At 47.9% G+C, this 25,983-nt stretch overlaps 1 protein-coding gene across 1 annotated transcript in view; it reads right to left on the bottom strand.

The window, feature by feature from the left end:
• Nucleotides 1-25,983, bottom strand: part of SCARA5 (scavenger receptor class A, member 5) — a 130,898-nt gene that overhangs the window by 82,193 nt on the left and 22,722 nt on the right. The window contains exon 3 of the mRNA XM_011944574.1: nucleotides 21,930-22,058. Within this exon, the coding sequence (XP_011799964.1) occupies nucleotides 21,930-22,058 (129 nt within the window). The remainder of the gene's footprint in view (nucleotides 1-21,929; nucleotides 22,059-25,983) is intronic.

Genomic DNA, 25,983 nt, shown 5'->3' with positions numbered 1-25,983 from the left:
TACGTCAATTGTGGGGAAACAATTAAACAAACCCAAGTTAAAGGACAGGATAGCAAGCAACTGGCCTGCATTCATTAAAATGTCCATGTCATGAAATACAGTGAAAGGCAAGGAGCCCATCTAGAAAAGACTATGGAGCCATGAAAACCACATGCATGATTCTGGATTGGATCCTACATCAGGAGTTTTAAAAATTGCTATAAAGGACATTTTTGGAGTAACAGAAGAAAATTAAATATGGATGATATACTGTATTTATAATCAGCATTAGATTTCTTGAATTCAGTAATTGTATAGTGGTGATATAAGACAATGTCCTTGTTCTTGTAAATACACACTAACATATTTAGGGGTGAAGTTTGCAACTCACTGTCAAATGGTTCCACAAAAATTAAAAATGGTAATAACAAACTGGGGCGGGAAGAGAGAGCAGGTACACGCAAATGGCATAAAATGTTAACAATGTTTAAATGAAGGGTATACAACACTCTTTATAGCTTCTAACTTCTCTGTAGGTTTAACACTTTTTAAAAAATAAAAAATTGAGGCCAGGCATGGTGGCTCACACCTGTAATCCTAGCACTTTGGGAGGCCAAGGTGGATGGATCACCTAAGGTCAGGAATTTGAGACCAGCCTGGCCAACATGGTGAAACTCCATTGCATAAAAATACAAAAAAAAAAAAGTAGCTGGGCATGGTGACAGCTACTTGGGAGTCTGAGGTGGGAGAATCATTTGAACCTGGGAGGTAGAGGTTTCAGTGAGCCGAGATCGTGCCATTGCACTCCAGCCTGCGTGACAGAGCGAGAGCCTGTCTCAAAGTAAATAAATAAATAAATAATTGAGGTCAGGCACTGTGGCTTATGCGTGTAATCCCAGTACTTTGGGAAACTGAGGCAGGTGGATGACGTGAGCCCAGGAGTTCAAGACCAGCCTGAGCAACATGGCAAAACCCTGTCTCTACTAAAAATACAAAAAATTAGCCAGGTGTGGTGGTATGAGCCTGTAGTCCCAGCTACTCAGGAGGCTAAGATAGGAGGATCACCTGAGCTCAGGAAGCAGAGGCTGCAGTGAGCCGTGATTGTGCCCACTGCACTCCAACCTGGGTGATGGGAGTGAGAATCTAAAAAAAATAGTAAATTGGAAAAAAAAAAAAAAGGAACACTGAGGAGTTGTCTAACGTGCATGCAGCCAAACAAGACTGGTGCCTCCCTTATTCTCTACGAACATAACTTTGATCACAATAGCTTCTGGTGGCAGGCATGTCACACACAGACTCATAGACCACATCCTGCCAAATTCAAACCCTCAACCTTGCTTTAAAAACTGATGTCAACCCGTGGCTTTCCCATTTTGTGGGGCACTACTTCATGTGAGTCCATATTAATTGACCATGTCTAAGCTGTCTCTTTGGGTTTCAGCCTCATTTTGGATTCTGATTCTGCATTACTTTGAATTGAGTGCTGATCTCTGTGAACCACAAAGACGATGAACATGTCATCTGGGGATTTAACTACATAAAACAAAGATTTACGAAGCATACAGGTTGTGCAAAGCAGCAGGCTGGGTACAAAGAAATCAACAACAAGTAAGAAAGACGTGAGTGTCAATCATAGCCTTCTGGAAGATAAGAACCAGGTCTTATACTTCCTTGGTCCCCCTATAGCACCCCATGGTAGTGAGTATGTATTAGATACTTTATAAATGCCTGATTTGACCTCACATAGTAACCAGGCAAAAGGCTTAAACAGCCAGTCTCCGTAAGAGACAACACAATTAATAATCAAATGTATGGAAAGCTTGATGAGATTATTAGCTATCAAAGAAATGCAAATTTTAGAAAAGGAAATCTCTAAAAGTAATGGAACAGTGCTACATCATGCTGGCAAGACCGTGGTGGACGCTAGTGTGTTTATACATTGCTGATGACTGTGCAAATATTTTTGGAAGGCAATTTGGCAAAAAGTATCAAGAGCCATAAAAATGTTCACATCCTTTGCAAAATAGTCTCCCTCCTGGGAATTTAAGAAGTAACCCACAAGAAGGGAAATTGTAGAGCAGTGAGAAATTTATCACTCTCTTATTTGTAGCAGTGAAAACCTAGAGAAGTCATGGATGAGCAATTAGGAACAATTAAATCATGGTACGTTAACCAGATGAACTTTAATGAAGCTCTAAAAATGACAACCATGAGGTCGGTCATGTAACAATGTGGGAAATGCAGACGCTATCACAGGAAGCAAGCACATACACACATAGGATTAAAAGAAAACCAGGATTCGTGAAAACAACTGACTTTAGAGGAGTGGAATTATGAGTGCAGCCTTCTTCGCTGAAGGGGATTGGCTCCAGGACCCCCCACAGAAAATCCCCAGATGCACAGGTCCCTTCATTGGACCTCCTGTGTTTGCTGGTTTCACATTCTCAAATTCAATCAGCCACCGATAGAGAGAGGCCCCAAAGGAAACCAGCCCTTTCAGCACCTTGATCTTGGACTTGCAGCCTTCCTGAGAGAAAGTAACTACGTCTATTGTTTAAGCCATGCAGGCTGCGGTATTTTGTTATGGCAGCCTCAGCAAACTAATACAGACTATAAGAGACAACCCAGACAGGCAGGGCTAATTTGGCTCTATCTAAGGGTAGGACCAGGAGCCCCGGGCACCGTGGATTGTGGGTCATTGTAGGCACCACCAAGTGTGCCCAGGGCCAGAGAGAATCTGACGAGGCCTCCTTTGCCCTCTTCATCCCAGTGAGTAGAATGCCCCCCTGATTTAGGAAGGGGTGGGTCTTGGGAATCTGCATTTCAAATAACAACCCACCCCTCCCCGATTTCTGTTTTAGCAACCTCGTTGAACTGAGATCCTGTAGAATGACTGAATTCATGATCCCCTTAGCTTTTGGTTTTTTTCACAGTTCTCCTTTAGTTTCTTCTGTCTCTCCTAGCGAACAGAGGTCCCAGGTGGTCAGAATATCCTGTTGGGCTTTTTTTTTTTTTTTTTGAGAGAGAGTCTTGCTCTGTCACCCAGGCTGGAGTGCAGTGGTGCGACCTTGGCTCACTGCAGCCTGTGCCTCCCGGGTCCAAGTGATTCTCCCACCTCAGCCTCCCGAGTAGCTGGGATTACTGGTACGCACTACCATGTCCGGCTACTTTTTGTATTTTTAGTAGAGACAAGGTTTTGCCATGTTGGCCAGGCTGGTCTCAAACTCCTGACCTCAGGTGATCCACGTGCCTCAGGCTCCCAAAGTGCTGGGATTACAGGCGTGAGCCACCACACCCAGCCTCTGTTGGACTTCCAAGGGCAAAATGGCTTAAAAATCCAAAGGGCAAGAGATTGCACTTCTGGGTGCATGCCCAAAAGAACTGAAAGCAAGAGCTTGAACAGATATCTGAACACCCATGTTCATAGCAGTATTGTTCACAACAGCCGAAAGATAGGAGCAACCCAAGTGTCCACTGACGGATGGACAGATAAGCCAAATGTGGTCTAGCCAAGCAATGAAATAGTATTCAGCCTTACAAAGGAAGGAAATTCTGACCCCTGCTTCAACCTGGATGAACCTTGAGAACATTAGGCTAAGTGAAACAAACCAGTCATAAACGCTCACGCCTGTAATCCCGGCACTTTGGGAGGCCCAAGTCTGAGACCAGCCTGAACATGGTGAAACTGTGTCTCTACTAAAAAAAAAAAAAAAAAAGAAAAAAAAATTAGTCAGGCATGGTGGCACATGCCTGTGACCCCAGCTACTTGGGAGGCTGAGGCAGGAGAATCGCTTGAACCCGGGAGGCGGAGGTTACAGTGAGCCGAGATCATGCCACTGTACTCCAGTCTAGGTGACAGAGCGAAAAAATAAAATGAGTAAATGATAGACACTATCTGATTCCACTGCTATGGGGTCCCCAAGAGAAGCCAAATCCATAGAGACAGAAAGTAGAATGGGGGTTGTCAGGGGCTGGGGGAATGAGGAGTTCATGTCTAGTGGGTGCAGTTTCAGCTTGGAGATATGAAGAGTTCTGCGGGTGGATGGTGGTGATGGTTGCACAGCAATGTAAACATGCTTAATGTCACTGAAACTTACACTTAAAAATGGTTAAAATGATAAATATTATGTTCTGTGTATTTCACCAGAATAAAGAAAATTCTAAAAGGTAACTGAGGAGGGGAGCTGGGTGGGGTCGGGGGTGGAGGACAGATTTGGCCTCGGGCTGGGTCGCAGGCCTCCTCCCCAGGGTGAGGGTGGTGACTTAAGGGAGGGTCTGGCTGCATCCAAGCAGGCGCTCCAGGCAAGCAATTACTCAGACTCAGCCAGTCCCACCCAAGGCCACAAGATAGATGGGCCCACTGGGAGGGAGGCAGCGAGGCCCCAGCTCAGCTTTCACAAGTGAAGTCTCAGGACCTGGCTGGGAGCCATGAGCTGGAGCCTTCCTTCTCCTTCCCCCATCTTCTCTTCCATCAAATACAAAGGCAGCAAGACCTGGGGCTGGGCCGTTCCACCGGCAGGTCAGGACCACCAGGCCAGCCTTTCTGTCCACTGGGTGGAAGGGTGTGGCCCGGTTCCATGTGTTTGGGGTTTGAGCAGCTAGGGACCTGGAGAGCTCTTCAAACTGGCCAGTCCCACAGGGTTAGTGGCTAACATTCCCCAGTCCCTCTCCAAGGAAGAAAAACAAACAGCTGAGCGCAGGCAGCCTAGCTGTGGGACTCGCTCCAAGACCTAAAGGAGAGGAAAAAAACGATTCCAGCCCCAAACGCCTAGTTAAATTGAAAGCAATGGACTACAGACGGGAATGGGCACTTTTCCATAAGCCCCAGCTTTATCAAGGCAATTTAAAAATCCATCCTTGAGAGTTCATGCGTTTTGCTTTGTAATTTGCAATGTGGTATTATGGCCATTTGTGTATATCTGTGTGTACAGTTTATATTGTAAAAGCAGATATTATAAAAACCCACATGGCCAGGCTGAATGAACGAAGCACAAACGGGTGGAACCCGGAATTGGCTTGGTCCTAGTATTCTTTGTGGGAAGCCATCCTCCTTGTCCCTCACTTCAGGGTGCCTCAGTTTCCCTATTTACTTCTTGCTCGGACGCTGGTGGTGTGGTGGACAGAATAGTGAGCTTCAGGGGACCTGAGGTCCAGGCCTGTCTTGATCACACATGAGCAGAGCCCACCTGACTCAGAGCTCGGCTTTCTAGCTAATCTGTAGTTGCTCCGTAGGAGCCAGGTGGCAATCGTAGGGGGACAGCAGGGATTAGTGAGACCGAGCTCTTGACTAGGAAACCAGAGTCAGCCCAGCTTTGACCTTAACCACCAGTGCCCTTTAAATTTAATCAGCACCTATTTATTTTCTCCTATGAGAACTATCAACCTCGTTGGACCTCAGTCTTCTCATCTGTGAATGGGGATAATGGTGTCTTTCCCTCAGTGGGTAAGGCTCAAGTAACCTATTGGATAGGAAATATGATTACTACTGTAACTGAAAGGGTGGCATTGGGTGAGGTTGGCAGCTACCATGTGGGAGCATGGGGGTCTTTAGGACACTATGGATTGAGCAGCTCAGGAACCAGGCCACTGTTGCCACATAACTCAGCCTGGAAGCAGGACAGGCAGAGTGGAGAGCAGCAGCAGTGCCTGACTCACCTCCCATCCTCCTTCCACCTCGACCGCATCCCAGCAAGAGGGTTTTTCCCCGTGGAAACTCACACCCACGGTACCCGAAGCCAGATGGGGAAAGCCCCTGCCTGGCAGGGTCTCAGGTCTGAGTCCTCCCCTACAGCCTGCCCAGGTGCAGAAGGGGCCAGGGATATGGGTCTGGCTCCCGAACAGGCCCTGCGGGTTGCAGTGGGGTGGGACCTAAGGGGAGCCACTGCCCACCCACAGAAAGAAGGGCTATTGCAGAAAGTTCTGGAGCTGGACTAAGCTGGCCTTGCTGACGGCGCTGCCAAGCATGAACAAGCAGGCTGGCCTTGGGCAGGTCCACCAGGGCCTGAGCAGAGACCCAGGGAGGCGCAGTAACGTGGCCAGCCCACCATGGCTCCTTATGGTGAGAAAGGGGCTGAGAGCCTGGAAACGCTGGGGGAATGCCACCCACTGGCCGCCAGGGAGTGAGTTCTTGCAGCCAGGGGAGGTGCAGAGCCACCAAGGAGGGGAAGCAGTCTAGCACATCCTCTTGCCAACAGCATGCCAGCACCAGGGGCTGAGGCAGGGACACTCACATGCTCTTTACCATTAAACCGCCTATGTCTGCGCTTTGACGCAAGCTAGACCTTGGGGTTGTCAAGAATATGCAAGACTACCTGGAACCTGGGCCAGACTCCCACCCCATACACACCCCCAATTCCGTCCTTGAGCAGACCCTTACCACACAGGCCTCATGCCGGTGCTTGGGCATGACACTAATTGACACTAACTGAGACACTTAGCAATGCCTGGGAATCCAGTGCCAGCATTTTCCTTGAGTGTACATTAACATACAGCACCTTTGTACCCACTCAACTGATCAGAACGAGCTCTGTGACAAAACTCCTATTTCAGCACTCAGCTTTACGGAGAAGGAAAAAAAAAAAAAAAGGTCAGTGTGGACTAAGCCATTATTCCATAGACCTCACCAATAACTGCTGTTGTATTACCAAACACTGGGACTCACCCCTTCCCAAGAGGAACGGTGGGTACTTTATACATCATCTGGTCTAAGGGTTGCCATGTTACTCAGGATGGCCTTAGGATCCCCACTTTACAGATAAGAAAACTGGTGCTCAAAGAGGTTTAGAAATTTGCCCCAAGTCATGGCATTTTTAAAAAGAGCAGAATGGGATTGAAAAGCAAGTCCATGTAATTCTAAAATTTAGGCTAGTGAATGATACAGAGGGATTCACATATCTGTCCCCAGAAAGGTCATAGTTTAGTGTGGAGTCAGACACAGAAAACCGGTGTCAATGCCTGAGCAGGACAAGAGTGGAGCAGGAGAGCACTGTGGGAGCCGGAACCGGAGCCAGAGCCAGAGCCATGGTTCCTCCCGAGGTCCAAGAACTGATCAGTGCCAGTGGAGCTCTGAAGGTACAGCCCAGAAATTCTCAACACAGAGCCCCCAACAGAACCTCTAAAGAGCCCCAAAGTAGACATGGGTTTTCTTGGTGACCAGCGAATGACTGGTGATCATTGATGTGTCAAGTGGTCAGGCCCCTGAGGCTCACAGGGGCAAGGCCTCCTGCTCAAGGTCACACAGCCCGTGGCAGTGCTGGGGTCAGGAGACTGAGGATGGACCTCCGGTGCGGAGACCTGTCCCATCCTGCACGGTGCCATCAGCGACTGCCCATGGCCACACAGTAAGGCGGAAGGCAGAGGCCCACCTAAAATTGCAAGCGTGTTCCACGCCAGGGAATGTGCCTCCTGTACCTGGAGGAGGAAGCCAAATCCTTCCTCTTCCTCTTCCTCATGCAGGGGAGGTTCCCTGAGACATAGCTGGAGAAGAGGAGGCCTAGAATGCCTTCTTCCTTTCAACATTTTTCACTGGGAATGACTTCAAGTGAACTCAGATACACCAGGGAATTCCAGTCCCAGGTCCTCAGAGCATGACCCAGAAGGAGGGATATGTGAGCTCCGAGTGACGTGCTCTCTTGGCCCTGAGTGCACAGGGCGTTGCTTAGAGCAGGTCACTTTGCAGGATAGTGTCCCCTGCAAACTCATGTCCACCCAGAATCTATTTGGAAATAAACTCTTGGCAGGTGTAATCAAACTAAGATGAGGTTGGATTGGGTTGGGGTGGTCCTAAACCCAGTATGATTAGTGTCCTTAGAAGAAGAGGGAGATCTGGACACAGACATGTAGGGAAGAAGGCTGGGTGTCAATAGGAGCGCAGATTTTAGCAATGCGCCTGCAAGCCAAGAAACACAGGGGTGGCTGGCACCCTCAGAAGCTGGAAGAGGTGAAGAAGGATCTTTTTCCACAGCCTCCAGAGGGAGTGTAGCCTTTGATCGTGCCTTGATTTTGGACTTCCAGCCTGTGTGAGAAAATAAATTGTTTCTTAAAGCCACCCGGTTTGAGGTATTTTGAGCAGTCCTAGGAGATGGACACAGCTGGGCAGTTGCTTTCTGAACATCTGGCACTTGGAGATCAAGGGCTGGGGTGGAGATCTCAGTCTTTATGGACCAAGTCCTTGCACAGGGAGTGATCAGGGGGCTTTCTGCCTTTGCTGCCATCGCCCAGGGGGCACAGGCTGCAGACCCTGCAGAGCTACTTCCCTTAGCCTTGTACTCTTCGCTCCTTATAGCCAGCAAGACCTTCCTGGGGGCCTGAGAGTGACAAACCATGCAGAGAGGCAGAATAATGAAAAATTCTGTCATTCCCTGCAAATTGGTGCAGTCTTTCCATTAACCCTTAAACATATACCCAACTTTGACAGCAATATCCCCAGTAGGGACCTATCCTAAGGAAATCATTGGCCATATGGACAATGGATTATATGAGAGCGTTATTTATTGTAGCGAAACACTGTGAGACAGAGTGGATTTTTTTCCCACCCTCTCTTCACCCCTTTTCTGGTCATAACACATACCCATTTCCTTTTGGAACCAAGCACGGGCCAAGCCAGGATAACAGAAGGGAGCCTTTTGTCAAAAGCCACAAAGAGAAAGAGAAACAGGAACTCTTTTTTATCACAAGAGTGCACAGGGTATTGCTTAGAGCAGGTCACTTTTTCAGGATAAATGTCAGATGCATGTGGATGTCAGACCCTGAAGCAGAGCTGGGGAGGGCTGCTCTGTATCCTTGCTCTCTTCCTACAGCCCAATCCAGAGGGAAAGCAGACAGCCCGAAGGCTGACAACCGGGGCTAAAGGCTAAGAGGAAGTCATGGGACGGGAGCACGAGGGAACCCAGGGGGCCAGGACATTGAAGAAATAAGGAAGCTCTCAAAAGATCAGGAAAAGTGGCTTCTCAGGCCTTCTTGAGAGTCCGAAGCCCAGAGGCATGGGTGGGTCTGCTGCGGGAGCCTTTTGCTCTTTCTGCCCACGGAGGATGCGGTGGGCCACTCACTGGGGCCCCAGCTAAGGAGCAGTCCTACATCTCCTGCACTTGCCAGCTGTGGATTTTCATTGACCCACTGCTCTGTCCAGCCCCTCAGGTAGAGAGCTGGGTCGAGGGTCCGACAGTGGAGATTCAGTTTAAACAATGATGGTGACTCCATAAAGTGGATCTTATACCTTAGACGGTTATGTTATTAATTGAAGGGAGAAAGAAGGGAGGGTGCGATGAGAGGGGACAGTAAGTGTGGGTTTGGGCCTGTTGAATTGGAAGTCCCCAGTGTCCTTCATGTGGAGCTCTCTAGATGGCAGTTGCTGGCACACATAGAAATCAGGACTCAGAGTTATAAGAACATGCATGAGATGTGTGAAGAAGCCCAAAGGCAGACGTAAGCTCCGAGACTCAGATCAAAACCCTGGGGTGTGCCCCTGACGGGAAGGAGGGTCGGGCCCATTGGGGGAGTCACCTTAGAAAAAACATTGTGAGGGGAAATTTGGAGCATCTGAATAATGAGTTTACACCCAAAGAAGGTTGAAGATTTTTCTTTTTTTTTTTTTTAATTGGCAAAGCTAAGCAGTAGTCGTCGAGAGCCCAGGGGGGCTCCAGAAAGTCTGGGTCTGCATCTGAGGAGCAGCTGGGACCCCAGAGGAGGGAGGCAGGGATTCCTGGGGAATTGGAGCCTCTGATGCGGGTCCCACTCTGCCACCCTGAGCAGGACGCTTGCCCTCCCTGGGCCTCCATCCCATTTACAAAGCTGAGGGCAGAACTCATCGTCCCCAGCTCTGACTGTATCGTCACCCTGCCTCTCCTTTGCTTGTGTCCTCGGGGCACTTACCCAGCTTCTGTCCCTGGCTCTTCCCAGACACCAGGACCCTCTGCTGTCAGGGACCTGAAACCAGGAAAAGACTAGAAGATGCCGGCTGGCCCTTCCACCAGGGCAGTCAACACCATGCTGGGGACTGTGTTCTCGGGGCGACAGAAGATTCCTGTGGCCTTTTAAAAGGGTGGTCTTATGAAGAACCCCCAACAACATTGAGGGAATTGAAAGAATGGGTACCGGTAAGCCTCCCACCCACCCCGCCAGTTTTCATTTCTCCAAATTCCCCTCCATCCTTTGCCCTTTTCTAATATGTGTTTGTTTGCATAACAGCATTCACAGTGTATGCACACCAAGGGGTGCTCTTTTTTCCCTTAACGCAATTTCATAAACGCCCTCTCACGTATGTCATAGCTATCATTTGAAATGGCTGCATAATACTCCTTTGTGTTAACTGTCTTTTAGTTAAACAACCCTCTAAGACTGCACACTTAGGTTCTTTCCAGCTTTGAGGGATTATGAAGAATGTGGTTGAGTTTTATACATATGCCATTTTCTTTCTTTGTACTCATTTCCTGGAGACAAATAGAAGAGGATTTCTGAGTCAAAGCATATAAACCACTTTTATAGATCCTGAAAGGTCATTGACTTCCTCAAGGAACTGGCTTGTTTAGATGTGCTAAATGGCCGCAGCCAATGGTCAGGGGACAAGTGTTAATTGGTAAATAAGCAATGCCTTTCTTTTCTTGACTCTTTCCGGAAAGATACCATTTTTCCAAAACTCTGGCAGACAATAGACTGAAAATGTCTCACAGAAGACAGCGGGCCAGACTCTGTTTTTGACAACAAGCAGGAGAAACAAAGTGCTTTGCAGAAGAACTCCATCCAGTGTGACTCAGCATAGTGGGGACTCTGTAGGATCCGCCGCTTCCCACTCTCAGAAGTGGCACCTTAACGTCCTACAAGGCACTTCTGACATCATTGTCACTGCCCACCCCATGTTCATCCAGGGGTTCCAGAGACCCCCCCAGAGATGGGGATCACTGTGACAAGTGTCACTGGCACCTCCTCGGCTGACAGCTGAGCTCGGATTAGAACTCTTGCCAGACAGAAACACAGTGAGGGACCTTGGGAGAGGTCCTCTCATGCTCCCAGAGCTGGTTCTCTTCCAGGGTTTCCCAGCAGGGTGAGACAGGAACAGAACAAGGGGCCATCCTACCCCCAGTTCCCTGCATCCCTTGGATTGCTCCAAAAAGGGTCTCAGAGAATATGAGGTTCTCTAGAAGGAGCACAGAGAAAGGCAAGCTCCCAGGGATGCTGCCAGCTGCCGGACCACTCTGGGCTGCACACAGGAAGGCCACATGGGCAAAGGAAGACTTGGGATTTCTGTCTCTGAGCTGGAAGCATGGGGTGAAGCTGAACATTATCCTAACAAAACCAAATACATCATCTGTCTGGAGGTTCCAGCGAGGGGCCAGCAGGCTCTGCTAAAACCGGAGACAGACCAAGGAGGGCCACTGCCCACCATTCCACCCTCCACCTCCTGAAGACTGGAGACTGGACAGGAATGTGAGAGCCCTTCTGCCTCCCCCTCTTCCCTCCTGGGCACTTACACCAAGTATTTGGTACCTACTTATTCTAGAAAATTACCCATTACTTATCTAAAATTCAAATTACTGGGCTCCTGTATTTTTATTGGCTAACATTGGCAACTCTATGTGTCGACGACTGGAGGGGTGCAGGTCAGGGTGCTGGGAGCTCATCAGGGCTTTTGATGCATGAACATGGCAGGCAGGTGAAATACAGCTGGCAGCATGCCCTGGTTTCAGGTAGATCATGGTGTCATTTACAGAGATGGAAAGGACTGGAGGAGAAGCAGGTTTGGGAGAGAAAAGTCAAGACTTCTGATCACACATTGGATTTGAGATGGTGTTTGTTAAATAACCAAGTGGGGAGGCCACAAGAAGGTGGAATTCAGGCGAAGACAGACGGAATCTGATGGAAGTTGATGGCAGTCACTGGAAAGACAGTTCAGTTAAAGAGAAGAGGAGGAGGGTAAGGGTTGGAAAACTACCTATAGGGTGCAATGTTCAGTACTTGAGTGATACTATTTGCACTAGAAGTCACATCACACCATTACGGAATATACCCATGTAACAAATCTGTACACACATCCTCGAATCCGTAATAATATATATGCATATATAAAAGGAGAGAAGAGGGACAGGGTCTGAGATTTACAAGTAAAGCAGGTAGAGATGGGCAGCAAAGGACACCTATGATTGCTTCCCTGAATTAAACTGGGACTTCTCAGAAACCTCTATTCTGAGATTTACAGGGAAATGGTTATTGAGGCCCTAGTATAAGCCAGGCATTGTGCAAAAGCACTTCATGTGTTATCTCACTGAGTTTTCATCATACTGATGATTACTCATTACTATCCCCATTTTACTGGTTTTTAAAAATGAGGTCCAGAGAGGCTGAAACAATTTCCCCAGATCACAGCTCGTAAATGATCAAATACTTGACCTCAGGTTTCCCTAGTTCTCAAGCTTCTGATCTGCCCTGTGCTTGATAGCATATTTTATGCATATCTGCTTTGCCAGTCAGTATGATCCTCACAGCAGGGGTCTCTCTTTATTTCTCTTCCCATCTCCCTGTGTCTCAATCAGCACCAGGCTCATTGTTGGCACCTGGTAAGTGTTTGTTGTTTGGGATTTGATGGTAGAGGGCCCCAAGCCTTGGGCGAAGTCAGCCAAGACACGATGCCTGCAGGACTGTCACAGAAATTCCCAGAACTTATAACTTCTCTCCAAAAGGGTGGAGGATAGGAGCTCATTAGTTGCTCGGCTTCCATCCCAGACCAAATTCAAAGCCCCCAGTGAATGGCAAAATCTGCCTGGTAGCTCTGGGCACACCCAGCAGAAGATAGTTCCAGGAAGCAAGAGGAGAGGTGGGTTTAGGAGGCACAGAGGCCGAGCCATGGACAGGGAGGTGCAAAGCTGCAGAAGGAAGTGAGGGGTGGACTCAAGACCACTCCCATTCTCTTTTTGCTTAAATAGAAAAGCTCCTTTTCTTAGCAAGGGCTGGTCGCTGTATGACGACTCTCAAGTTTCCTCCAATCCTGGCTCCTGGAATAGATATCAAAGCACTTGACACATTTCTCTTGATATTCCTGTACGGCGTGGTGAAATGAAGCTGGATTACTGTGCAGTCTGTGGCACTTACACCCGTTTATAAATCACTTAACAAACACCAATGATACATCCCACCTGCTGAGCACTGTTCCAGGTGGTTAACAGGGATGAATTAATTTCATCCTCACCACGACACTTCGAAGTGGGCGGAGTAATCCCTTCGGCTCTGCTCTACAGATGAGGACATTAAGGATCAGGTAGGTTCAAAAACTTGCCTGAAGTCACGTAGCAATTGGCAAAGTCATGGTTTGTACCCTGGCAGTCTGACTCCAGTGCCATGCACTTCACCATTGGGTGTTAGATTCTGCCTCAGACCAGGAGAAGCCCTGAATTCATGCCATTCCCGGCTGCAGTCCAGGCGCCCATTCCCCAGCTGTGGGGCCGTGGGCCAGAGCAGGCAATGCGTCTAAGTCTCAGTTTCCTCATTTATAAACTGAGCTATTTTCTGAACTCCTTAGGATTGTTATAAGAATTAGATGACACAATGTATGCAAAAATCTCTGGAAACTATAACTTGCAATCCAGGGAGGAAGGATTAAAGGGCTAATTAGTGATCAGTGAGGCCTAGCATGGGGTTGGCAAATGCTTTTATTGTGCAGGGCCAGGTAGTAAATATTTGAGGCTCTGCAGGCACATCGACTACTGAGCCCTGCTATTGCAGCACGAAAGCAACCAGGCATTACATAAATGGATGAGCACGTCTATGTTCCAGTAAAACTTTATAAAAACTGGTGGTGGCTGGATTTGGCTCTTTGCCTTGAAGGATTGCAGCGGGATGGAGCTGAGGGATGGGTGCTTTTCAGTGTCCTGAGTGCTGTAGGTAGGGCTTTGGCTAAAGCTCCAGAGAACAGGAAGTACTTGTCAGATTTGCAGGCAGTGTTTCAGCTGTCTGTGCCCCCAACTTCTACCCAGCCCAGGCGTGGTCAGAGGTATCACCCTGGGCAGTAGAATCTTCCATGGGGAACTCAGGGCGTCAACTAGCTCTTGATCCCTTCTCCTCCTCCTCCTCCTCTGGGGTCTGAGGTGAGTTAGAGGTACCTTCTGTAGGAGAAGCTCTGATGCCTAGGGCAGCCCAACAGAGCTGAGGTAGGTGCAGGGAAAGTGCAGTAACCTGCTCAGGTGTGCGCGGTCTGAGTCTAAGGAAGAGGCTGGGGGGACTTCAAATGACCCTGACTCACCTCCCAGGACACAAGGGGTGAAATGCGTGCGTGGGCTGGCAAGCCCTTGGTCATGTTCTCTGGGGAACTGCACGCGTGGCAGCAGGCTACGGAATGGGGACTATAGGGACATAGTTGGGACACTGGCTCCAACATGATTGATGGCACAGGCTGATTGGTAAAAATAAATGACAGATGTCCAAGTCCAGAGCCAAACAGATCCAAAAGACTGCAATACCTGGCAGAAACCAGTGTGCTGACATCTAACTGGGATCACTGACAAGATCTGCCTTTAACTGGAAGCAACAAGACCAACAAAGCCAGTGACACTGACACGCAATGGGGGAGCCCCTACTAGGCAATGGTTTCCTTTGAAAGAGATCTGGGGTTGGATGAGGAGCAGATCTGACCTGATCGTGAGGGCTGCCTGGTATTCTGTCATTTGGATATAGGGTCCTGTATTATGAGTCTCACTAGAAAGTCTCGTGAGAGGCTGGGCCCAGTGGCTCATGCCTGCAATCCCAGCACTCTGTGAGGCCGAGGCAGGCAGATCACTTGAGGCCAGGAGTTTAAGACCAGCCTGGCCAACATGGCAAAATCCCATGTCTACTAAAAATACAAAAATTAGCCGGGCTTAGTGGCGGGCACCAGCATTTTGGGAGGCTGAGGTGGGCAGACCATGAGGTCAGGAGATCCAGACCATCCTGGCTAACACGGTGAAACCCCATCTCTACTAAAAATACAAAAAAAAGTAGCCGGGCGTGGTGGTGGGCATCTGTAGCCCCAGCCACTCGGGAGGCTGAGGCAGGAGAATGGTGTGAACCCGGGAGGCAGAGCTTGCAGTGAGCCAAGATCACACCACTGCACTCCAGCCTGGGCAACAGAGCCAGACTCTGTCAAAAAAAAAAAAAAAAAAAAAAGGAAAAGAAAGAAAGTCTCATGAGAATTTAAGCTAATATCAGCATCTATGGTGACAGCCTGGCACACTCCCCCTTGGCTAGGCCACCCCAGGAGTGGTGTCTAATTCTGTTGACGACTCACACTTGGAGCCTGTTGGGAGGATGGCCATTCTGTTGAGGCATTCAGTTTAGTCCTTCTATTAACTGAGTACCTGCTATATGCAGCACATGATGGTAGACAGTGGGAGGACAGCGGTGAACAAGGTGCGGTGCCCTATCATGAAAGAGCTCTCCTTGACTAGGAGGAGAGCCGGCACAGAAACCAATCATTGCAATACAGCATGGCGAGTGTGAAGACCGGGGCACAAAGACACAAGGGTGGAGGAACTGGGTTTGCTTTCCTTGGTGTTTCCAACTCGCTGATGAGCAATCGTGAGGATGAGGAGAACACCTTGTTATGATTTGTTCCTGCAAGAAGAACTAGAAACTGTGTGGGAAAGTCAAGGAGGACAAGGAAGAGGTTTCTGTGACTCGCAATTGTTTTTTGGGAAAAGCACAACACCGTGTCTGTCTGGGAAGTCGTGCGGGAGGTTGTAGGAGACACCCACTGAAGCTAAGCATCTCAGGGTCATGGGTGGGGCCGTTGCTGGCTCCATCGCTCCCTCCCTTAAAGAGCTACAATCCTGGAAATGCTGTTCTGTTCCTGTTTCTTGGCTTACTGAGCCCTGTGCTGTCACGGTACCGCAAGGACCTCTCCAACAATGTCTCCAGGCTTCCCTGCATGTTTATTGGAAACATGTGCATATGGACACGTACTGCACTGAGCCCAGTTCTGTTTATAGACAAAGTTACTGGGTGCTCAGGCTAAACAAGTAGGTCTCTAATCCGTTGCTATTCTGAAAGCAAACTGTCTCTGATTGTGGAAATAATATCATCAAATATTTCTGGAGCACTTTTTTTTTTTTTAAAAAAAAAAAGACAGGATCTCACTGTTACCAAGGCTGGAGTGCAACGATGCATGAATCATGGCTCACTGCAACCTTGAACTCCTGGGCTCAAGTGATCCTCCTCCCTCAGCCTCCTGAGTAGCTGGGACTACAGGTATATATCGCTATACCTGGCTCATTTTTTAATTATTTGTAGAGACCAGGTCTCACTATGTTGCCCAAGCTCAGCTCAAACTTTTAGGCTCAAGCAATCCTCCTGCCTCAGCCTCCCAAGAGCTGCGATTACAGGCATGAGCCACTGTCCCCAGCCTACTGAGTACTTATGTGCCGGGCACTAAGAGAGTTTTAATTTTCATGTATTATTTAATTAAATCCTCACAACAGCCCCATGGGGTAGGCACCACAATCACCCCATTGTATAGATGAAAAAACCAAGTCCCTTGGAGGTTAAATTATTTGCCTCAAAATGATAGAGCCATTCCATAGCACAGCCTGGATTTGAACCCAGAAGTCTGGCCTCAAAGTCCATATCCTGAAGGGAATATGGCTACTCCCAGAATGCTTGAAAGACACAGAGAACAGTAGAAGTATCATTAAGCCCATTGTTTTTCAGACTATAGCTTATATCCTATTCATGAATTACGAAATAAATGAATGAGTTGTGATCATTAAAAAAAAAACAAATAGAGTAGAAAGGCATTACAAATGTAAGTATTATCTCAGCTATGCTTATATGTGTGTACTGGTTGTGTAGGTCATGGTAAAAAACGTTTGAGACCACCGATCTTGCCCAATTTGCTCACTTTACAAATGGGTAAACTCCCATTCAGACAGCAAAGTGATGTTTCCAAGGTTACAGAGCATTCACAGATAACGTGGGGCTAAACCCCAGGTTATGCTATCAAGGTTAATTGACTGCAAAGAAAACAAAGAAAAAGTAAGAGTGATGATGCTATAATAGTGGTAATACTAGTGCCAGCAGTAACAATAACAATAGCTACTACTACAAATCTCATGTGGAAATCGGATCCCCAGTGTTGGAGGTGGGCCTAGTGGGAGGTCTTTGGACCATGGGGGTGGATCCCTCATGAATGTCTTGGCATCCCCCTCATGGTAATGAGTGAGATCTTGCTCCATTAGTTCATGGGAGAGCTGGTTGTTTAAAGAGGATGGACCTCCCCCTTTCTCTCTCTCGCCACGTGACATGTCTACTCCCCATTTGTCTTCTGCCATGACTGGAAGCTTCCTGAGGCCTTACCAGAGACCAAGGAGATGCTGGTACCGTGCTTGTATGGCCTGCAAAACTGTGAGCCAAATAAACCTCTTTTCTTTATAAGTTATCCCATCTTAGGCATTCCTTTGTAGCAATGCAAAACAGACTAATATAGGGAGTACACTGATTTCCCCCATTTTCAGAGAAGGAGGCTCTTGGCCAAGTGCCTCGGCCAATGTCTCATAGCTGGTGATAGAGAAGCCAGGGTTCAAGCTCAGACAGGCTGGCTCCAAAGTCCCTACTTGTAACCAGCATGAAGTCTACATGGTCCTGCCTGTCTCAATATTCTTCTTAAATGCTATGATGTCAATGCAGTACATAACACGCTAGATATGTGTTAATATAGTTAATCACACACCTGCCACTTCTACTAGCTAAATGTCCCTGGGTAGCAATTCCATATTCATCTCAATTAGGTACTTGGTAAAACTGAAATACTCATCTTTTTTTTTTCTACAAATATTTTCTAGATTCCCTGGTCTCTGTCATTCATTCACATATTAAAAACATCACACATTTGAAGAATCAAATAGAAAAGGCAGAAATTTTGTAAAGTTAAAACTGTACATAACACCCTTCCTTGTTCCATAAAGAATTAAGGCAATTCACAAGGATACATTAACTATACTAAGATGAAAGTAGATGAGATCCAGGTAAAGAAGATCAAGCAGAGAGACCCCGAACGAAGCCAGGAATGAGACTAACACAAAAATGCTTTCCTTAAAGTCTCTACACTTGCTGCGGGTGGACCACAATTCTGTCCCCAGGTTTTTGTTTTAATGACCTTCAAATTCACATATCACCATACAAGGGATGACAGCTGACTCTTAAGTTTGTGTTAACTACCTCCTTGAAAGTAATTTTAAAGACTTTCAGATTCACAGTCTCCATAAGCTGAAAACAAATTCCTCAAGGAACACATAACTCCTTCTATGACTGAGACAGAAAATAATTGGTGCACGCATCCTCTGAGGACAGCATTGTGTAAGGCAAGAAATAACATCCTCAGCATCATTTTTACAATAAGCACAAGGGATGAAGTTTCACAGGGTTGTTTCTGACAAAGTGTCCCAACAAAGGATGATGGCATTGTGCTCCTATTCCCAAGATGCGTGATAGAATCAGGAAGCTACAGTGTAGAAGGACATGGGCTCTGAGTATATTACTCTTTCCTGCAAAGTCCAGGGACAGACTTGCTTGAAACAAGGTGATCCAAAAAAGGGATACTCTGTTCCAAGCCAGGTAGATAACTCTCCCCAGGCCCAGGCCTTCCCCAACCATTCCAGCCCTCAGGGATTGGGCTCTCCTTTGTATAATTTGGCAACAGTAGAAACTACATCACATTGCCCTACAGTGGGTGTATGTGTTTGTGATTTTAAACCCTTCTGTGCAGGGACTACATCTCATGACATTTTATTCCTAGGGCTTATCTCTTTGCCCTGCACCCACTGAACACTCATGCACAAATTCAATGCTTGTTGAGGATGCTGATGACAATGACCGACTGGTGCTGTTAGAAAATAACTAAATTAAGGTGCAGCAGGAGCCCATATCTCCCCAGGGACTCTCCCTGTAGCCCAGTGGTCTTGCTACATTGCTGCAATGCTACAGCCTCACCCCACATTCGAATCCTGGATCTTTTCACTTCCCCTTTCTGCTGTTTCATTTCCACAGTGAGAATTCAGACTTATCTACGGAACTGTCTCAGGAAAGAGAAGAAGAGGTGGTTCCTAATGAACACACCCAGTCACCACAGTGACTGCCCAGAAGAGTCATGGATAAGACTGAACTCTCTCCGACTCTTTAATTCCATCGCAAAGGACATCTCGCCTGAAGTGCTGGATTGAGGACCCCCTGGCCACATGACCAGGCAATCTCAATTCTTTAGTTCATAAACTTAAACCTGATTGGATTGTCCAGAAATGAATTGGGAACAGAATGAAAACATAATAGGGAGCCATCGGCCAAGGTAATAATCAAAATATGTTGCAGAGATAGGAAAGCTTAGAGGAACTGAGGGTAGGAGGAGTCTCTTGCCGTCTCCTTGGGAGATGATGAAAGGCTGTGAGCTGAGGGAACAGAACCCAGCGACAGCATGGGATTATCGGAGTAAAGCTCCCAGGAGGACACTGGTCAGGTTGGATGGTGGGCAGAATCCAATTGATAGAATAATTTGGGTGGTGGTTGGATTAACCTTCAAACAGGTAAACTTAGATAATGCATAAATGTGAGGTACATGTTTGCCTTTTACAAACTCTTCTTCACACTGGACCATGGATCTCCCCACACCCCTGATTTTGGTATCTCTGAGAAGGAGCATCGCTGAGGTCTTCAATCAGGCAATCTAAAGAAATCTCTCTAAGATCAGACAGAGCCTCCTTAAAGAACTTCAGACTTGTCCACCACCTTGCCAAATCCCCTTCCTATGCCACCCTCACCAAACCTTCCCCAGAGGCCAACATGATTCTCCAGACAAGAATCTGGGGAGGTAACAGCGGCCACACACCCAGGGCCAAGAGATCAGGTATGACACTGTTGCACCAGCTCTGCCCCAATCCACCCCAAATTTTTGTTCAACACAGGCAATGTGGCATCCAGAAACTTCAGGTTCAAAGATAATTATAATGATCAGAAAAATGCTGGAACAATTGAGGTATGGCAACATTTTTATTAGATTGGGAAACCATGTTCCACCCTCCTTTCTGAAGCTTCCAGGACATCATTATAAACCTCATCCAATCTCCAAGCCAGGAGAAAGCCTTTTTTTCATCATACTGGACAGCACTACTTGTTAGCCAACTGTCCTTTATTTTGAATGGAAATCTGTCTCCTAATAACATCCACCCGTTGGTCCTAGCTCTGCCTTCTGGGGTCACATAGAGCATGTCTACCCTTTCCACATGGCAGCCATCCAGACACCAGAAGAGAACCATCACTCCGCTGCAAGTCTTCTCTTCCCCAAGAGATGATGCTCTTCCAGGACCTCCAGAGGCTGGCCCCAGACCCCCCCAACAATCTGGTCCCTCTCCTCCAGACCCCCATCTGTCACCTAAAAGTTCCTGTTCTGCAGAGCTTTTCTGCATCTGTCACCTAAAAGTTCCTGTTCTGGTTTCCTGTTGGGCTGGAATGCTTCCTAAACATTCCAGAATTTTGTTATGGTCCTGGCAGCCAAACCCACAAAACTGAGATCCCAAGCTCTCACCAAGCAGCCTGAGAACATGTTCAAATCCTCCTCTGGCCCACTTGGCCTGCGAGGGACCCTGCTGGCCCCTGTCCTCTAGTCCCAGGGATGAATCATGAGGCTCTCTCGTTGTTGCTGTTGGCCACCCCTCAGGTTGCTCATTGGTGGGACAGACTCCACCCCAATGTCTTTGCCCTGAGTGTGGCAACCTAAAGGCGCAGGCAACATTGAACACCCCATTACAACATCCAAGTGACTAGTTCCGCTTGACAGAAAGTGAGTCAAGACCAGGGAGGTCCTGGCCATTTGCCTCTGAATTTCCAGCAAAAGGTCATCTATCCGTAAGGGCTGGACCTCCAGATTCCTGCCCTGGGCTTCACCCGAGGTCCCCTCCCTCAGTGCTCCAAGTCAGCTTGGCCTGGCCAGCAGCCTCACTCCCACCATCCCCACCTGCTCCATGCAGCAGCCGCACCTCCCTATATGTGCCTGCTCTGTCACCATCACATTGGGCTACATCCCATCACAGTGCCTGCTGCATTCTGCCTTGAGGCGGGGCTCTATCTGCATGACCCTGTCTTGGTTCCTGGGTTGGAAGCTCCTTGAGAGAAGCCCCTGGGTCCTATTTAGCTGTGCCCCCAATCTTAGCATGGAGCCTGCTGCAAGGCAGGTACTCACGTGAGACATGTCGGGTGGAAATAAACTGATCCCTCAGCCTTACTTGTGTCCAGTCCTACCTATCTCCATTAAGAAAGGTGGGAACTGACTCCTTTGAAAGGGAGTCAGGAGAAGACCACCACAGCCATCTGCTTCACCATCTGTCTTCATAGGGATGACCTATAGATGATGAGCTGGGGTGCTCACAGCCTGGGGCCAACAGGCCCCTGTTCCATCCCTTCCTGAGTCCATGAGCTGTCCTTCTCCCTGGCTGAGAAAATCCTAGCCCTACCCCATCACCTGCCCATCTTGAAAGATACAAATTGGTAAGGAGAGCCTGGCTGAATTGGGGCAAACCTATTCTGCCTACAGTAACTGCAAAGGGCAGCAGGTTTACCAGGAAAGAAAGTGCCTCACAACTATTTTCATGGCACCCTAGGACCAGAAGCTAAGACAATGCCCAACCTTCTCAGTGCAAACCATACCCCAGAGGCCCAGGGAGGCCCAGTGTAATGCACAATGTCCCCCAATGATGCAGGAAAAGTCAGAAGCCACTCCCAGCAGCTAGGTCTCTACTGCTGGACTCTTCAATTCCACAAGCTCACATAGCCCCTGCCGGCTACTCCCACGCGAAACAAGCAATACTACTGAAGAGCTTCTTCCTTCTTCCTCTGTGGTTTCCATGGTGACAAGGGCAGTGTTTGGGCTCATGACAGTGGGAATGAAGAATGGAAGCTCCAGGTCTTCCTTCCTCATCCCAAAGACCAGGACAAAAACAAACGGCTCTTACCTGCTAAGATGAAGATGCCCACAAGAATCAGGAAGACCAGCAGGTAGAGCCCCAGGACAGCATGCTTCAGGGCTGACAGGGACCCTAGCTGGGTACAGCAGCTGCTCGCTCGCCGTTTGTGACATGGACCTGGACAATAAGGGTAAGGAAAGGAAGGAAAGAAGACACTTAAAAACCCCATACGCTCTTTTCTTTTTTGGTCTCATCGCTCCCTGATGCATGCAGATGTTCATGTTGAACTTCTCACATCCCTTTTGCATGTCTAGAATGCAACCACCTGATGGGGAGCTTTCCAGGATCATCATATTCAGCCTCTACCTCTCCTCCCACTCTCTATGTTCATGACCAAGCGAGATCACATGTCCACAGCTCACATGCTCACACAAACCAACTCTTCTTGAGCTAGTTTAAGCAGCAGAAAGACCTTGGAATAGTCTTGGATATGTGGCCTTTATAAAGTGTCATCGTCCCATGGGATCCAGGGAACATGAAGAGAAATTAAAACAGAAGTTGCAAACTCAAACTTCTACAGTGGCTGGGGAGGTATGGGAATGAGCGAAATGGGCCCAGCGGGACTATGGGGAGGCCAACAGCACGTGCCTGCTCTGGCAGAGGCTACTATGCAGGGATGAGAGGTGGGTGTGGCCAGATCCAGAATTTTCTACATCTATTTTTAAGTGTTGGCAACTAATTCATCAAACACAAAACACTGGGGAGTGTAAACAAAACACATCTGTAAGCCAGCTCTGACCAGCTTGCAACCTTGCATTTAGATTTGCTGGAAAACACAGTAACCTCATCCTGTGACACTCCTCAACTTCTGCTCAAAATGCAATAGGGAAATATCATTGCTGCAGTGGCCTTTTGGGCCATGTAATTCAACCCCTTTGGTGTACAGATAAAGAATGCCAAATGTTAGCGGCAAATTCGGCCCCAGGACCCACGTTGATCTTTTGGCTGAACTTGTCCTTCAAGGAAGCCTTCTCAGACGACCCATGCAGAGGCTTACTGACCTCCACCTGCTCTGTTGACTGAAAGTGGAAAGAAGGGGTCCTCTCCCCGATGTCAGGAGGGCATACAGGGCATGTAGGAATCACCAGGGTGAGGTGGGGGGGCATTAAAAAATGCATATCCCTTTAATGCTTGTTCCTTACCCCCTGTGGATGAGACCCCTCTCCAGAAGGACTGTCCCCACTTCAAGAGTGTCACTAACTAAGGCCAGGCACAGTGGCTCACACCTGTAATCCCAGCACTGTGGGAGGCCAAGGCGGGTGGATCACTTGAGGTCAGGAGTTCAAGACCAGCCTGGCCAATATGGTGAAACCCCATCTCTACTAAAAATACAAAAATTAGCTGTGTGTGGTGTAGTGCGCTTGTAATCCCAGCCACTTGGGAGGCTGAGGCAAGACAATCACTTGAACCTGGGAAGCAAAGGTTGCAGTGAGCTGAGATCACACCACTGCACTCCAGCCTGGGCATCACAGTGAGACTGTCAAAAGGAAAGGAAAGGAAAAGGAAAGGAAAAAGGAAAGGAATGGAAAGGAGAGGAGTGTCACTAACAGGAGTGGGCAGCAAAAGGTTGTCGAGAGGCTAAAATTGATATTTAGAAAACATCTTGAAGGATGGTGCCATGTTTGCAATTCCTCCGTAGGTTTCCATTTGCAAGGAGGTACCTCAAAGGTAATGTATCACCTCCCAGGTATCATTACTACCTCCTTGGCCTCAGGAGGTTTTATGACCACAAGGGAAATGGTGGTGACTATTGGTACCTTAGGATCCACACAGCCCTGGTTCCCCAGAGGTATTGTTATATAAGGAACATTTTCCCACTCATTGACTTCGTTTTATTAAAAATACTGCTGTTAAACCAGCTAAACAGAGCTATTACATAATATTTCCATAAGACATTGGGTGCAGTGTCGAGCAAGTTGTCAAGTACAAATCCAATGACCATCCTCATTCATCCTTACATTAGCAAGTTTTGAAGAGTTGAGCTGATTTTCCGCTAAGACAAAATAGAGCACATCTTTCTAACTCACCCTAAACCTTTTCTGGGATTTTCCATCCCTTACCATACACTAGGCTCTAAAAAGCGTTTTGCTCCTAAATATGTAGGCTCCTGGTAACATTTCCTTTTTTTTTCCTTCTGGTGAGAGCCACTAGCTGTCTGGTTGCAACTTACCAGAGGAAAGTCTGTTCCTCTCAAGAGTCAGAGTGGGAGGAATAGCATTGAAAAATATTATACAAATACTGGTTTCGTTCTCATGGTGGTAGTTTCAGCTCTCCTGCTTTGAGCCCTGCTTCCTCCTTAGCCTCATGACAGAACAGGAGGAGGAAAAATCACACAGCCATGAAAACAGTTAACTTGAAGTTTGCCTTTGTGTCATCTGCATATGTGTTGCTGGTTCACTGTAGGAGTGCGTCAACGTGCAATGATGTCACTCTGTTTTTTTCCCCATAAAAAAGAATAGTTCCCTTGCCCTCTACCTGAGGCTATTTAATAGCAAGCACCTGCTTGTGACAGGTGCCTACATACATCTGAGAAGGCTGTATGATTCTAACTATGTGATAGATATTCTGGGAAAAAACAAAAGTATGGAGGCGGTAAAAAGATCAGTGGTTGCCAGGGATTGGGAGGGCAGGAGGGATGAGCAGGCAGAGCACAGGGGATTTTCAGGGAAGTGAAACTCCTCTGTATGATACTGCAATGGCAGATGCATGCCATTAGACATTTGGCCAAACCCACAGAATGTTCAACACACCAAGAGGGAACCCTAATGTAAACAATGGGCTCTGGGTGATAACGATGTGTCAACATAGGTTCACTGATTGTAACAAATGCACCATTCTGGTGGGGATGTTGACAGCGGGGGAGGCTGTGCACAGGGAGGGTGGCAGGCAGGATATATGGGAATATTCTGTACTTTCCATTTGCCTTTGCTATAAACCTGACACTACTATCAAAAAACAAAGTCTACTAAAAATAAAAGTAGAGCTTTTGACTTAAGGATTGTAGGGGTAAAAACTTTAACAGGCATTTATGGAACACCCACTGTGGAAAGCCCCACTCTGGTAGCCAGCCTTCAAAATAGACCCCACGATCCCAGCACCTTCTGCAATCAACCCCCTTCCACGTTGTACCAGGGTTGGTCTGTGTGACCAATAGAATATGGCAGAAGTAATGGTGTGTCACTTCTGAACTGAGACAAAAGACACACAGCTTCCTTCTGGCTCAGTCTTTCTCTCTTGGAATGTTTGAGGGGAAGCCAGCTGCCATGTCATGAGTGCCCACAGAGAGCCTTTACAAAGTGTCATCGTCCTGGCCGGGCGCGGTGGCTCAAGCCTGTAATCCCAGCACTTTGGGAGGCCGAGACGGGCGGATCACGAGGTCAGGAGATCGAGACCATCCTGGCTAACACGGTGAAACCCCGTCTCTACTAAAAATACAAAAACTAGCCGGGCGAGGTGGCGAGCGCCTGTAGTCCCAGCTACTCGGGAGGCTGAGGCAGGAGAATGGCGTAAACCCGGGAGGCGGAGCTTGCAGTGAGCTGAGATCAGGCCGCTGCACTCCAGTCCGGTCGACAGAGCGAGACTCTGCCTCAAAAAACACAAAGTGTCATCGTCCCATGGGATCCAGGGAACATGAAGAGAAATGGCTTTGGCTGACAGCCATGTAGGTGAGTGAGCCTCTAAGCAGATCCTCCCACCATGTCAAGCCTTCAGATGATGGCAGCCTGGACAATATCTTTACCGCAACCGAGGCAGGAGGCAAGATTCGACTTCAGAGGCAGAGCTCAGAAACCAGACCAAACCGAGGACTAGCTAAAAAAGGAATGGGGCAGGAGCAGCTTTTCATAAGACACACCCACCAAAGTGCCATGTTGTTTACCATTGCCATGGCAACACCCAGATGTTACCATCCCTTTCTATGGCAACATGACAACCCAGAAGTTGTCACCATTTTTCTAGAAGTTTCTGCATAAACTGCCCAAAATTTGCCTATAATTAAAAATGGGCATAAATAGGACTGCAGAACTGCCTCGGAGCTGCTGTT

This window comes from Colobus angolensis, unplaced genomic scaffold, assembly GCF_000951035.1.
Source record: "Colobus angolensis palliatus isolate OR3802 unplaced genomic scaffold, Cang.pa_1.0 Scaffold233, whole genome shotgun sequence".
NCBI lineage: Eukaryota > Metazoa > Chordata > Mammalia > Primates > Cercopithecidae > Colobus > Colobus angolensis.
Note: the sequence above shows the minus strand (reverse complement) of the source record. Positions and strands in the feature narration are given on the sequence as shown.